Raw genomic sequence first — 14443 nt, forward strand, 5'->3', positions numbered from 1 at the left:
GTTGTTTGATGTTTGTGCTTTGACAAAGGGGCCTCTTTATAGACATCAGCGAATGCCACGGTTGGTGGAGAAGAATGTAATGAAGGGCAGAGTTGGGGAACACGTATTCTGTAGTGTTCCGCCGTTTCAAACGGGACCAGCTGTTTGAACGGTCCCGTTCGGACATCTTTAATAAAGTGAGTCGTATGCCAGCAATCAAAGCGTAAATTCCTGGTCTGTCTCTCTCTTTTCTAACACCTGTGCACACAATACAGGTGGAACAGGAGCATCTTAAAATCTAAAATCTTCAACAAGTTTAGGCGTAGTGAAGAATTGGATTTGAACCTAGGTCCTCAGGATTTTAGGCAAAACCCCCTGACCATTAAAGGGGAACACCAGGGGGTTCCAGTACTTTTTGTTTGAATGGCGAAATATACCTTATAAACGTTTTTCCCGTCGCTGCGCGGATCCATCGTAGTTCGTTTATCTGGCAGCGGTCTGAAGTTACCGCATGCCCAAAGCCCGGGCGCCGACATTTTGCCTCGAATTTCACCACATCCGGGAACTCTACTACGTCAACGTGAAATGGAACTCATATTCGAATCCGCGCGTTCGCAAAGTGAAAACAACAAACATGGACCCAGAAAGAGAAGATTTTGATCCGGAGAACATAATTGCGTACAATTTCCAACCAAGACGCCAGCCCCCGGCGCCAGGACCGAGTGGGGAGGGGGGCAGTGACGACGACCCGGCCACCCCACCATCGGAACCTGAGCTTTTGGAAGCTCACAGTGTTGAGTACTGGGACGGAGAAGACGTCGAGACGGAGGAGTGGCGTTTGGATGATTTTATTTGGTGCAGGTGCACAAACTGCCGACAGATGACGACCGTACGTGAGTGCGTATGCTGCCACGATTTGTCCGAAGCCGAGGCCAAAGGTGTTGGCCAGTGGGACGGGATTCAGTGCCTGATAGATCACGAGGACTTCAGCGCCGTCGTCCTCAACAGAGCCGTGCTCGACGCTGCGCTCAACTTCCGTGTTGATATCCAGAGGCAGCCGCAGTACCAGCATCGCACCTACCGCATGCAGGCCTACCGCCAGTGCACGTCGTTCCTGCACCAGCGGCTAGGAAAGAAAATAAGGAGAGTCCTTCCGTCGTGCGCGGTCTGGGCCATCAGGGAGGCGTACCCCGAGCCTAGCGAGGAGTACAGGGGATTCCGCGATGCTGACGACGATGAAGTCTATGACTATGTCTACGATGTTTGATCAGTACTCAAGACTGTGAGCTTCCTAAAGTTCAGGTTCCGACGGTGGGGTGGCCGGGTCGGCACTGTCCTGGCGCCGGGGGTTGGCGTCTTGGTTTAAAGTTGTACGCAATTATGTTCTCCGGGAAATGCCCTCTCGAGAGGGAATCCCCGGAACAGTTCACTATAAGTTAGGGTAGACATTTCTTTTACTCTGTAAAATGTTCCAATGTCAGAAATGTATGAGTACACAGCGACCTTCAATTTATTGTATTACAATATAAACATACACAGACAAGAGTTGATTGTAATCCAGATGTTTTAATTGTCACAAAATGTGCGAAACATACCCTCTTCTCTTGCAAACATAGATCAACCCTCCTTGACAACAAAATGATACAATAACAAATGTGGCACGTGCTGTGATTCTATGGCCACGCCTCCCCAGACTCCCTGGCACCAAGTGACTGGGCAAGTCTCGAACTTCAAAGAGAGAACTAAGTATTTGCTACATTACAGTTTTAAAAGTTTGGGAATTAGAAAAAAAATTTCTGCGCTGCCGCTACCACAATGTATAAATATCTTTTCCATCTGTATGGACAATTTACTTGCACCCCAGTTGTGCTATAACCAACTACCAAGGACCTTGTAATACGTGGGGCTTCTTTTGATCTTTGTAACTTTGTGCGAACTTCTGCACCTACTGTAATTGATACCTCTAATGCAAATTACCGAGTCAGACAAAGGCTAATCTGTTTGTGTCACATTTCAGCGATATGATTGGTTACCAGTCAGACCAGCGCTGACACAATCAGGTTTAAACGATGTGATTGGCTAAAGTTGGTCAGCTGTATTGTCCTGAAAATGCTGTAATGTGTGTTACATAGTTCTGTCTAGCACCAGCTAGATTGAAGACTGTAGGAATACCATGGGCTGTAGAGTTTCATGGAAATATAACACTGTTTTTTTTTTTCAAGCACCCAGATTGTAAACTGTTAATCTGCGGAGTGTACACTTCTTGACATTGCCATTTAACAATATGCAGTCTCAAGAAAAACATGACATTTTCAACAAAGTATCAATTGCATGTATCGGTTGCATGAACATATTCTTTGTGAGTGTTACAGCAAAATGAAGTATACAGAATCACAGATAGAATATTGGATATTGTCATTTTTCCATCCTATAGCAGTAACGATAGAGAAAGTTGTTTCAAAACAAGAACTTATGTACACCAGCTTTATGATTAATATGTAGAAAATTATTGAGATAAACAGATGTACACAATGGAAATAAAGTCCTTTTTGCAGGTCCATTGGATGTCAGGGCTTGAAATTTATTTGTGGAAATAGGTGCACTGGTGCACCCAACCAAAAAAATTAGGTGCACAGAAAGAATTTTGGGTGCACCACATAAAATAAAGCTGAATGTCAGCAAAATACATTTAAGGTTAACGCTCTTAAATATTCAATATGTATTCCATAACATGATTTAAAAGTATGTCCTGAAACCCCAACATTTCCCCAACTTCCCAAAGCCATCTGCAGCTTGCAGACTGCAGTGCTGGACCCCAATAACAACGTGTTCCGTGAGCAAGCAAAGTAATAGTACATGTCACATGTTGGTACTATCATGGAGATTCAGTCAGCGAGGTCGATATCTTGTCAGATAGGCATCGATCACCACCTGCTTGTCTCCACGCTCCACAGGAGCGATGTTTGATGGAAGGTGGGGATCAGGGAGGACCTTTTCCCCACACTTCCACACCCCACTTTCCTTCCTGCCTACTACATCCTGCATCAATACCTGTCTGAACTCATATCGCTTAGGTTCGAAAAGCCTCCGAGCCACCCATAGGCTAGTTCTCTTGGGGTAGACAACAGACCATCTAGGGTCACCTGTGGCAGTGACATAAAAAAAAGCATGATTTACGTGTATACCGTGGGACACGGAACAGTTCTGGTTTGTGTAGCATAGATAAGTCAAGCAAGCCCTGACTACATACATGAACACTGAATTGTAAAAAAAACATCAAGCTTATCTACTTGTATGGACGGATCATGATATATGTATGTACATCAGCCATGTATGCTAATGACATACCTTATCAGTTGAGAAGAGTAAGTTGCATTTTTTTATCTAATAATAATAAGGACAGCTTTGTTTTTATTCATCTTATCTAAGTAAACCTGTTGGACAAGATGACCCAGAGTGAAAGAGATGTGAAATTGGCAATTTTTATATATAAATGACTCACCTTGTCTTGTCATTGCTTGCTCGCGGAACACGTTGTTGTTGTGGTCCAGCACTGCAAGCTGCAGACGGCTTCGCATTGACAAGTTGGGGAAATGTTGACGCTTCGGGACGTATTTCAGAATCATATTATGAAACACCTCCAATGGACCTGCAGAACAAAAAAGGACTATAATTCATCAACTTTACCACAAAAGAATTTGGCTTTTCATAATCTGTCATACAATTTTTGAAATGGGATGATTATATAATTACCTGTGTGCTTGAAACCTGTCAGATGTGCCATGTCTCTGAGAAGTGTCTTATTAGACACTACCTCACGCAGGGCACGATGTGGGGGACTTCCAGGTCTCAGCCAAGTGATGTTTTCTCTTTCGTCAGCGGTGAGAGGTGGGTGAGCACACTTTCTGAACAGCTGATTGTCTCCAAATTCGTGGTGGTTAGCAACATGGTCGATCACAGAGAGCCACTTCTCCTGGAGGAGCTGCATGCACATAATGATAAAAAAAATAATTAAGGAGGGGGCTGATCTGTCACTAAAGACATATACTAATGTTATTTTTTTCATATGAGTCTATGGTCATTCGTAGTTACTCAAAATGTTAAAAAAGCATGTCACAGCAGAATGACTATATGCACTAACAGTATTATCTGAGCTGAGTACCAAACATTGTCTTGAGACAACAGTACTGTAAAGTTGTTAGGTATATACAACACACATTATATGCTAATTGATCAATCTACTATTACTACTCATACAATGACATTAATGTTACTTTTTAACAAGGATGGCTATTAATAATGGCCTAAGAGTTTCTGTTATAAATTTATTAAGCAATATATCAACATTAGGTATCTTAATTCTTACTACAATTGCAATTTTCTTCCTACCACATCATCTCCTTTACAGGTACTGGAACACCACCAAAGGTGGTTCTTGATGAACTTGATCCATGGGCCGAGATCTTTATACGCCTTCCTCTTAGCATATGCCGACAGCTTTTTCTCAATTGACTTCGCCATATGAAATACATCATATTGATGATTGATGTTCCTGTTGTTGGGTTGCTTTAATGACGCACCAATCCCCCTGTGACGGTCGGTGGCCACACACTCAACCTCAATGCCGCTCTCTCTAATGAACTCCATTGATTTCTCAAAGCCATGTCTCTCCATTGACTGAGATGTTCCGGTTTCAGTTACTTGAACAAGACTGAAGTTCAAGATGAGTTGGGTTTCCTCTTCCATCAGTGTGTAACTACAGTACTTTGCACAGTACCCTGGGGAATCACACCTCCCATCTCCTAACAAGGTCACTTGTACATCATCTTCTGGGGTTGTTTGGAAGCGTCTCAGGATGAGCTGTTCTTCGTTAAGGTAGTAATCGTTGACCGCAGGTAGGAGGAATGTTCTTTGCACATCATTGTAGTGGGATTCTGAAAAATTTTTGAGCTTCAGAGTGTCACAGATATCTGCATACTTTCTATAGGTACCCCCAGCAAAGAGAATAGCAGCTGGAATAAGAAGGTTACCTTCAGCCATACTCCCAATTCTTGGTTGAGAGTACCAGGTTCCTCGCTTGAAACAGTCTGAACATTCATATTTGATTGTTAGCATGGAGCCAGTTGATGACAGTCTCCAGATTGCAAGTGGATGGCCACACTCACAAGTCTGAAACCTTTCAAGAATCTTGTCTTTGTGCACAATGAAGTATTTTGAGTTATTTCCTTCTTCATCTTCACCCTCTGAGTCACTATCCATATTGTCCAAATCGGATTCAAAGTCTGATGGATGGAATGTGGAGTCGTTCTTGTCTGAGACGCTGGATACTGGAGACATTGTTGCAAACGACAAGTCACACGTATTGGCTTTAGGAGTTGAACATGTATTCTCTTTAGGAGTTGAACATGAAGTTGAGGAAAGTAGGGACTCTATCATGGCACTGGTGAGCTCAGTTTGTGTGGAAGCATCAACAAACTTGTCGGGTTCTGCACTTGGAGGCTTGGAGTATGTATGAAACATAAGTGCACACCCTTGTGCTACTTCTACATCATAACTGTCAGTTGGTGACGTAGGCGTGACAGTGCCTGATGACGTAGATGTGACAGTGCCTGATGACGTAGGCGTGACAGTGCCTGATGACGTAGGCGTGACAGTGCCTGATGACGTAGGCGTGACAGTGCCTGATGACGTAGGCGTGACAGTGCCTGATGACGTAGATGTGACAGTGCCTGATGACGTAGGCGTGACATGTACAGTGCCTGATGACGTAGGTGTGACAGTGCCTGATGACGTAGGTGTGACAGTGCCTGAGTTGACTGACAGCGATGACGTAGGTGTGACATCGCTGTCAAGTAACTTCTTAAGAAGCTGAAAAAAGCAATAAAAATGATAACTATATTGAAGAAAAAAGATAGGAGATTGGGTTAGGGACAAACATTAATTTGGGAATCCACCCTTAGAAGACCAAAAAGGACTGAAATTTTCAATAACACACAAAAAAGGGGAGACCCAATCACATATTGAGTATCAAAATGTTGCAGAATCCTGACAGCAAAAAAGCAATCAAAACACATCAGTTCAGTTCAGAGACTCTCGCAAAACACATAGGTGTCTGATATATAGCTAGGACAGAACAAAACATTTGCATGACAAGCTAAAACAAAACAAAAAGATGGTACTAGTACTTGATTTAACAGTTACGTGCAGAAGACAACATAACAAAATGCAAAACTAAAATGTATCGTGGACATTGGCATGTTCCAACAGCTAGGTTTATTTTTGTACTACTGTATAATGTTTTAATCACTCAGATGTCAGACAGAAAATTGTATTTCCCTATTGCCACTTTGCTAGGGCCGGTGGACAAAAAAAAGGTCGGCAGGTTTAGGGTACGTAGGTATTCGTAACCAGAAACGCAGATTTTTTTTGCTACACCAAAATAAACGATGGCAGATATTTGAGAAGGGCGCTGAAAGGGTAGAAGGGCGCTGACCCGGTCGCTACATTTTCCAGCCCTCACCCCCCACCCCCATTACAACATGTATTTACTAAGCTTTAGGGACAGAAAAATCATGTAAACAACCGCCCTTACCTCCCTTCTGACACGCCACTCAAGCCAACACTGGGTAGCATAATGCTTTATTAGCAAATCCTCTCATGGTCATACTTTTTCCTGGGACATAGAAAATCGGCGCGTAGGACGCACGAACTTCAAGTTGTTACACTTCGAGTCCATATATGGTTAATTTATGCATTCCCTACCGCTAGCGCTCTTGGGGTACGGTTGCACAAAGTGGGGCGGCATAGGCCGTCAAAGGGACAGACATCAAAACTCCGCCCACCGGGCTGTGGGGCACGTGAGTCCCAAACAACACAGATCTCACAGGGCTGCATTCCCTGGGCGCCAGACTAGTATCGGGTCGCTATCGATTTCCTACGGTGGCCAGAGAACAGTCTGCCCGCCCGGTCTTAATCAACGCTCCGGGGAGTTGAGCCCGTAGGGGTGATAACCGCGCCCAGGGCCGGTCAACTCCCCGGCTAGAACTCCCCCGGTGCGCTAATTAGGGTTCGGCGGGCTGGGGTCTCTGTGCCACCGAGAGAACTGACTGCAAGGTACCGGCTAAAAGGCCCGATAAACAGTCTGGAACCCAGGGTAAGGGCTGCAGGGATGCCGGGGAACGCCCAGACTATGTAAACAACGTGACTAGTGCGTCAGGAAAGATCCCGGAAGCTACCAGAAAAATGCTAGGAGTTAAAAAAGAAACAGCCGTAGGCATTTGTAAAGGAGACCACTGGAGTTTATGCTTTTATTTATTTTTCAAATTCTGTGTGGCTTGTTCTGACAAGGCTGGGTTCAGCAAGTTTAAAAAAAACACATACATTCAATTATTCTACACGCATATCGATTAGGTAAAATGTACGGCGTACATACCTCTTTCCGTTCCCTTTTGTCTCGCTGCCTCTCCGACGATTCGCGAGGTGATGTGTTTCCCCCAAACAGGGTGGGGACGGCAGCGTCGGACAACACTTTCGCTGGGACTTTGTAAGGAACAAACCGGGCCTTGGGATTATCAGCACAATTATTGGCATCAAAATGCTGAGAACAAAGAAATGCAGGGTTTTTTGAAAAGAGACTTCCTTGAATCTTTTCCAAGGACCATGGCTCTCGCAAATAGCATCGTACCGCGATCAACCACTTGTGGAGCTGACTGTTGTCCGAGGGAAATCGATGAAAACTTATGTGTCTGCCCTTGGTGTTCACGTTATTGTTGGGACAAACCACACAGGACGGCATCTTGCCCCCCTCCCCACTTCCGGGTTTGCCACGAAGCCGGTCAAGTCGTCGTGTTGTCACAGCTGTTGTCACAGTATCATTTACAGGATTTGGATAAATTTGTTTTCACTTTGCGAACGCGCGGATTCGAATATGAGTTCCATTTCACGTTGACGTAGTAGAGTTCCCGGATGTGGTGAAATTCGAGGCAAAATGTCGGCGCCCGGGCTTTGGGCATGCGGTAACTTCAGACCGCTGCCAGATTAACGAACTACGATGGATCCGCGCAGCGACGGGAAAAACGTTTATAAGGTATATTTCGCCATTCAAACAAAAAGTACTGGAACCCCCTGGTGTTCCCCTTTAAGCAAACACAATGCCATCATTTTTTACGCAATGAAATAATGGTAAAACAAGATTTCTCACCAAGCATCAGCACTGCTTTCAGTACAGCCAGCACGGCCCCCACACTCATACTGTTGTGTGCCGCGTACAGCAGGTGGCGGTCGCACGACGACTTGATGTGGAAGATGTTGCGGTGGCCGGGCTTCTTGGCGTCCACGGGCTCCGAGCTGCTGCGGCGGAACAGGTGCAGCAGCAGGTGGCAGGTGAGACGTGCACCTGGCTCTGCATCCTGATCTCCTCCAGCTGGAAATGTGTGAATGAATTAATACCTTATAGTGAAAGTATAACTATAGTCTTTCTATGCCAATTTCTGTCACTGGTAAAATGTAAACATTTATACACGTAGCGGCTAGATTTATCACAACCTTAATACTTTGTACATATCCATGTAACTTACGAAAGTAAATCAAATCACATGAAACAAAGGGTGCAAAGTAAATTCATTCACTAACTTACTAATAGGACATGTTTAAATGCCCCACTACAGAGGTGTAGCCAAAAAAAATTGACAATTCTGTAATCTACATACCAGAGGGACAGGCAGCCATGAGCGCGGGGATGGCCACATGTTTGACGAAGTCCTCCAGACTGAAACAGTGCCGTGCGATCAGGATGGCCGTGAACACCGCTAGCGAGTCATGGATGGACAGGTCTCCAACCTGCAGGGACAAATTCAGAGCATGTCTCAAAAACGCCCCCTAGTGGTGCAAAGAAAAAGTGCAGTATACTACAGCATTGTGACTGGTCGTGAACACAGCTAAAGTGAGTCATGGATGGACAAGTCTCCAACCCGTAGTGACAAATTCAGAGCATGTCTCAACAACGCCTACTAGTGGTGCAAAGAAAAAGTGCAGCATACTACAGCACTGTGAAATAAAGAGATACAGAATGTTGCCTACTCACATCTACACTGCAAAGGAGGTCGTTGAAGCCACACCCGTGGTTGGATGAACAGCAGAGAGCTTTCAGTACGCCCAGCCACTCCGAACTCAGCGAGTTACAGAACGCAGTCAGCTCAGAACACAGAACAGATATCTCGTTGATCCTGTAGATTTGAAGAGAAGTTAACAACATTAATAAAGTTCTCAGGTATTTTATCACAACAGACAACGAACCGTAGTGAGTGTGATTGGGGTAAAAAATTTCCTGCAAATTGGATAAAGTTCGTTGAAGTCCTTCAAACACCAGATGGTGCATAGGGCAGTGTCCATCTTGGTTTCAATAGCCCTTGGGCCACCCTACTCTTTGCAATCATTACATCAGGGGGCTAGTCCACTGGTAGTGGTGTGTGTTTAACTTCCATCTTCTTTTCCAATGCTGAGTGCTAAGCAGAGAACACAGTATGTACCATTTTTAAAGTCTTTGGTATGGGGGGATTGAACTCACAACCTACCATGTGCAAAGCGAACATTCTACCGACAAGGCCATTGCACTGCTCTTGTACAAATTCAAAGGTCTATTTATGTTTCAGGATACTTCTAAAACTAAGCAAGATGTATTTGTGTGGTACAAACCTGTTAATGTCTTGTCCATTACAGATGATGAGTAGCACATTGCACACAAAGCTGTAGCGGTTGGCTGGGTGCTCGTTCAACTTTTTGGCCAGCGACAATCTTTCTCTCGGCTGTTGTAGTACATTTATCCTGTAATCACAACACTAGATGGTCAAGAAAAGTCAAGGAAGATTATCATCTTGCAAAGTTCTCTGGTTGAATTTCCTTCCAAAACAGAACTTTTAAGTCTTGAAATTGAGCCACAAATGTAGCAACAAGCACAACATCTATAGCATGTCCAGGACCAAAGATGTAAGAAAATTGCTGCTGCAGTACAAAGATCAACCGCCAGGTGGCCAAAAATTAACCTTTCTGTAACTGTCAGTTTAACACCACCTACCAACCTACCAAATATCATCGCAAATTTTTTTTCAGCAATCCATCCAGCGGTTCATGAGATATATCCCCATACATCATCCAGAATAAAAACTATACCTCCATTTTTCATGAAGGTGATATTAAGAAAACAGTGTTTGAATGAGAGCTTATACATACACATGCAGTATGAGGCTCACCTGGGGTTTTCTACAATGTCTAACATGAAGTCTGGGTTCCACAGGAGGTTAGACGCCGATGGCTGGATACTGACAAAAACAGTATTCTTCACGCGAGAGCACGCTGAGCTGAACACGTCTCCGAACCGTTGCTGAAAAAACATAGGAAACAACATCTATCATTAACATATTCCTGACAAATAAATCATGGTCTTCTAAAAAAACTGTACATTTGCAGCAATAATTGTGCATGTTAAGTTTTAACTTTTATCAGACTTTTACTCTTAGCTTACACAATACTCATATGGAATTGGAACTATTAAAATCTTCCTTGTTTACAGTTACAAATGCCAAAGATCCATCAAAATTGATCAATGCAAGGGTCATAGATAAACAACAATTTCTTTGTGAATGCTGTACAGTTAAAGTCATAAGCTACAATTTTGCCCTTTGACCATATCATATACAGATACAACAGTGCCCCATGGCCTGCTGCGATAGCTGACCTTGAGATGTGACGAGGAAGTGTAGAGGTCGTACAGGTAGGCCAGGATGCACCTCTCAGGTGAGGAACAGTCCGAAGGGTTCCCCACGTGTTTCACCACACTGCACAGTCTGGAAAGCAACAAAAAGTTAAAGACCAATCTTTATGTTGGAAATTACAGTTCAACTCTGATTTAGAAGACAATAGTCGATATTAATAATATGCTATAAATGGAAGAATACAAAATGTTCTAACTCTTACAAAAAAAACTTTATAAAAAATGATGATTTTTTTTCATACCCTTCAAAGACAGTGACGGATCTTTGCTGGTCCACTAGAAGACAGGCATGGTAACGTCTGAGCACTGCCACGATACACAGGCACAGACTCGTGGTGTAGGAGCCAGCTAAACTGGAGGACTTCAGCATCAATTCTGCCTCCACCTGGCTCAGCTCTGTCAACAGCTGGGGAAAAATTAACAATCTTAATGTACATTTTCTACAAAATTGCTAATTAATGTATAGAGATACTAAAACTTTGGTATGATCCCATTTCGGTGAAAGAAAAATCTACAGAATTGCAAATATCAAAAACTGGCAGAACTACAAGCCGAGGTCCAAGCAATCAAATGTAAAAAGATAACCTTTTGTATTCAATAAAAAAAGCTTATACCGGTAGTTTTAACCTATAAATCTGGAAACCATTGATACATTAGGAACCAAAAAAAAAAGGAATGGCAGATGTCAAGAATTTTGCAGAGCTAAAAACCGTGATCCAAACAAAAAGTAAACAGTCAACCAAAAATATAAAAAAACTGCATTGAAAAATACTTGGTCTATGCCAAACAAGACAATGCTTTAACCTTTAGCACACTAAAGTAGCCGTTAATGGCATCCCATTTTCTATTTGTTACAGAGCTAGGCAGCAGGGAGAAGGTCAATTGCCATTTAGAGCCTTCACACCCCTTTACCTGAATGGTGAAGTCCAGGAGCCCATGTATGTTGAGTGCCAGTTCCATGAGGTCCAGTACAAAGGTAATGTGCTCTATAGGGGGGAGGTGAGCATTGGTCCCAGCTAGGAACCCTGACACCAGCTCCAGGATGTGGTGTGTACATGTGTGGGTCACCGTGTGCTGGTCAAAATAAGTCAGCTGTTGAACCTGTAAGAAAGCATAGCATTTTGTTAGTTGGTTTGAAACGAAATTAGTGAAAGGAACATGAAAAAAATATAATTGAACTTTTGATGAGTGTAACTAAGTCATAGCATAAGAAACGAAAAGGAAGTTATGTTGATGAAGTTTAGGCAACCAGGTTATAAGATGCTGCAAGTTATAAGTTACCTATTAGTAACTGGATAAAATTTTGAAAAGGAAGTTACGTTTCATTAGAGATCTGCAATTTTCAAAGGCTTTTTTTTTTTACAAAATAATTAATGCACCCACTCACAGCTTTCTCAAAACTGCAAATCAGTAGCATATATATATATATACACATGTGTTCTACAGTATACAGAGACAACAAGAGGGGATAGATATAATGGAGAAACTATGGCTCATTCTCTGAGTGCCTTCTTCATGTTCTTGTTCTATACATTGTATAATCATGTTAGACTGTACATGTAGCTCTAGGTTTGTTCTCAATAAAAAGAGGTAATCAAAAGTGCAAACTTTAAGGTAAATATTTTCTAAAGAAGAAGATGTTTCTAGTCCCCACCTTTTCCTTGAGTCCACGTAGGTCCACAGGTGTGTCAGACTTGCTCTGTTTCTTACTCTTACTTTCCTCCTTCTTCTCCACTCCTCCCAGCTTGTTCAGACCCTTCTGGATCTCCTTTGTCATTTTTCTCACCTGTAGCACACAAAACACAATTCAAACATCTGCATTGTTTAATATTTTGGCAATGCCTCTGGGGTGGAATTGATTGCACTCTTTTGAAACAATGGTTTTTGATTTACAAACAATGGCTGACCTAATGCTTGGCTTTGTTGGGAACAATTAACAGTTTATACCTCACAATTAAACATTTGGGATTTGTTTTTCTCTATAATTTTGGCAACACCTCTGGGGTGATACTCCTTTTTTAAAAAGGTTTTTGATATTATAGCCTTTACATTTTATTTGAAAACAATTACAGAAATAGCCGACAACAAATAGCAAACCTGATGCTTGGCTTCGTCGCGAGCTTTCCCCACCCCGTACAGCAGTACCAGGCGCTGGTTGTGTTCGTGGGCGGAGTTATCGTGGGGCAGCGGAAAGTTCCGCGCATACTGGATGTGTCGCAGGGACTTGTTCTGTTCCTGGCGCTGTCCTGAAGTCTTGCTGTTGTCTTCTTCTGTTTCCATCTTGGTTTCCTGGAGGATGGCAAATTTGTATTTAGGCTAAAATTTTACAAACATCAAAACTTTATCATATAGAGTACACTAAAATCTACACTTGGTCCAGTGTTGTCCGCTACCTTCAACCTCTTTCCCAATATCATGAACACTAAAAGAAATCTTCATTAAAAGGCTTAGCTAGTACATTTCTTTTACATTCAAACACATTCCATCCCTAAATTTGTTCCATCCATCATATAAAAGAATGTTACAGGTCCTTTCATCACAACCATGATCTTTATATTACAATCAATAGCCGTCTGTCACCTTCCTCAGGGCAATACTGACTGGTACTATTCCACGCTGCAGCTAGGTGTCACTGCTTGCAATGCGGTCCCAAATGTAAAGTATTGTCCTGTTACTGTTAGCCTACCTTTTCGTCCTCTTGGTCCACAGGTTCTACTTCAGGATGCAGCAGGTCCAGCTGATCCAGGTCTGACTCCAGGTCTGTCTGTAACAGTCTCTCCAGATGGGAGCTGGATTTCTCAGACTGTATATTGTAAAAGATTAAGTAAGCAACATTTCTCATGGTCTCTTGAGTAAGAAATGTACTTCTCTTATGCTTGGGTCACATTTTCAATCCGGGGCCCGGCCGGGCAGTGTTTGGGAACAAAAAGTATGACATAAAAGACAACAAAAAACACAAAACGTACCAAAAATTATTCGATTTGGTGCCTCTTTTCAACCCTTCTTAGAATTGTCACAATGACTTAAGTGCCTGGAAAATGTGCAATTACATTCTCAATCATTTTAATTCCCATAAAGCTATGAAAGATTGTACAAAACCTTAGGCTTCTATCTTGGTAGTCCTTCATAGACTGTCGATGATTATAATCACTGTCTGTGTTCTCATAGGCTGAGCAAATGACTGGTCGTACCTTATTATGGCCCTGTTCCCCTTTGCCATCTGGCATTGGACTGGGAGCTACCATTTCTGAGTCGGTAGGGGTGTGCAGGAGGTCCCCTCGCGAGATCAGCGTGCACATGTAGGCGTCGTGAGAGAAGACTTCGCTGCGTATCAACTCGCTGAACAGCAGAACCAGGTTTGCGAAGGCTTGGCGATCCTCGTCGCTCAACTCTTCTCCATTGTCTTCAGTAACAGGAAAATAAATGTTCATCAAATCAATCATCATTTGCTTGTCTTTATATTGTCTTTATAAAGGTAAATCCTTATTCCTCAGTTGAGGTGAAGCATGATGCTTTTTCGGGTAGCTAGTGGTAGTGTGATGTGGCTTCACTGTCTTTATACAAATTTTAAGTGAACTCCAACAAGTCTAAGTAGTTGCTTGATGTGTCATATAGAAGTTTACCTTGAACTCTTCTTCTTTTCTCAACTGAGGTGAAGCATGATGCCTTTTCAAGTCACAGCTAGCAGTACAATAC

General features: G+C 42.9%; 3 protein-coding genes across 5 annotated transcripts in view; 1 reads left to right on the forward strand and 2 right to left on the reverse strand.

Moving 5' to 3' along the window:
* The window catches only part of LOC136422724 (mediator of RNA polymerase II transcription subunit 12-like protein), a 34515-nt gene that overhangs the window by 11688 nt on the left and 8384 nt on the right, over positions 1–14443 (reverse strand). For all 3 annotated transcript variants that reach the window (XM_066410574.1, XM_066410576.1, XM_066410573.1), the window contains exons 15-26: positions 13939–14150; positions 13434–13550; positions 12845–13036; positions 12402–12533; positions 11660–11848; positions 10990–11153; positions 10712–10820; positions 10227–10357; positions 9673–9801; positions 9062–9203; positions 8688–8817; positions 8180–8401 (exon numbers count right to left, since the gene is read on the reverse strand). In XM_066410574.1, coding sequence (XP_066266671.1) covers positions 8180–8401; positions 8688–8817; positions 9062–9203; positions 9673–9801; positions 10227–10357; positions 10712–10820; positions 10990–11153; positions 11660–11848; positions 12402–12533; positions 12845–13036; positions 13434–13550; positions 13939–14150 — 1869 coding nt within the window. The remainder of the gene's footprint in view (positions 1–8179; positions 8402–8687; positions 8818–9061; positions 9204–9672; positions 9802–10226; positions 10358–10711; positions 10821–10989; positions 11154–11659; positions 11849–12401; positions 12534–12844; positions 13037–13433; positions 13551–13938; positions 14151–14443) is intronic.
* On the forward strand, positions 365–1755 carry LOC136422728 (uncharacterized). Its single transcript, XM_066410580.1, has one exon. The coding sequence runs from the start codon at positions 491–493 to the stop codon at positions 1244–1246; it is 756 nt and encodes a 251-aa protein (XP_066266677.1). The 5' UTR covers positions 365–490; the 3' UTR covers positions 1247–1755.
* Positions 1526–8079, reverse strand: LOC136422726 (uncharacterized). The gene is made up of 5 exons (XM_066410578.1): positions 7412–8079; positions 4369–5847; positions 3733–3961; positions 3482–3628; positions 1526–3122 (listed from the first exon to the last, which is right to left on the reverse strand). Exons 1-5 carry the CDS (start codon positions 7772–7774, stop codon positions 2869–2871), a joined length of 2472 nt encoding a protein of 823 aa, XP_066266675.1. The 5' UTR covers positions 7775–8079; the 3' UTR covers positions 1526–2868.

This window comes from Branchiostoma lanceolatum, chromosome 17 (genome assembly GCF_035083965.1).
Source record: "Branchiostoma lanceolatum isolate klBraLanc5 chromosome 17, klBraLanc5.hap2, whole genome shotgun sequence".
NCBI lineage: Eukaryota > Metazoa > Chordata > Leptocardii > Amphioxiformes > Branchiostomatidae > Branchiostoma > Branchiostoma lanceolatum.

Bases quoted from the DNA above. Each gene is read 5' to 3' on its own strand.
- LOC136422728 (XM_066410580.1), top strand. From the start codon at position 491: ATGCCCAAAGCCCGGGCGCCGACATTTTGCCTCGAATTTCACCACATC.
- LOC136422726 (XM_066410578.1), bottom strand. From the start codon at position 7,774: ATGCCGTCCTGTGTGGTTTGTCCCAACAATAACGTGAACACCAAGGGC. The intron at 3,962-4,368 runs GTAGGAAGAAAA...ATGTGCATGCAG, and splicing joins CCTGTAAAGGAGATGATGTG to CTCCTCCAGGAGAAGTGGCT. The intron at 3,629-3,732 runs GTAATTATATAA...TTTGTTCTGCAG, and splicing joins GACAGGTTTCAAGCACACAG to GTCCATTGGAGGTGTTTCAT.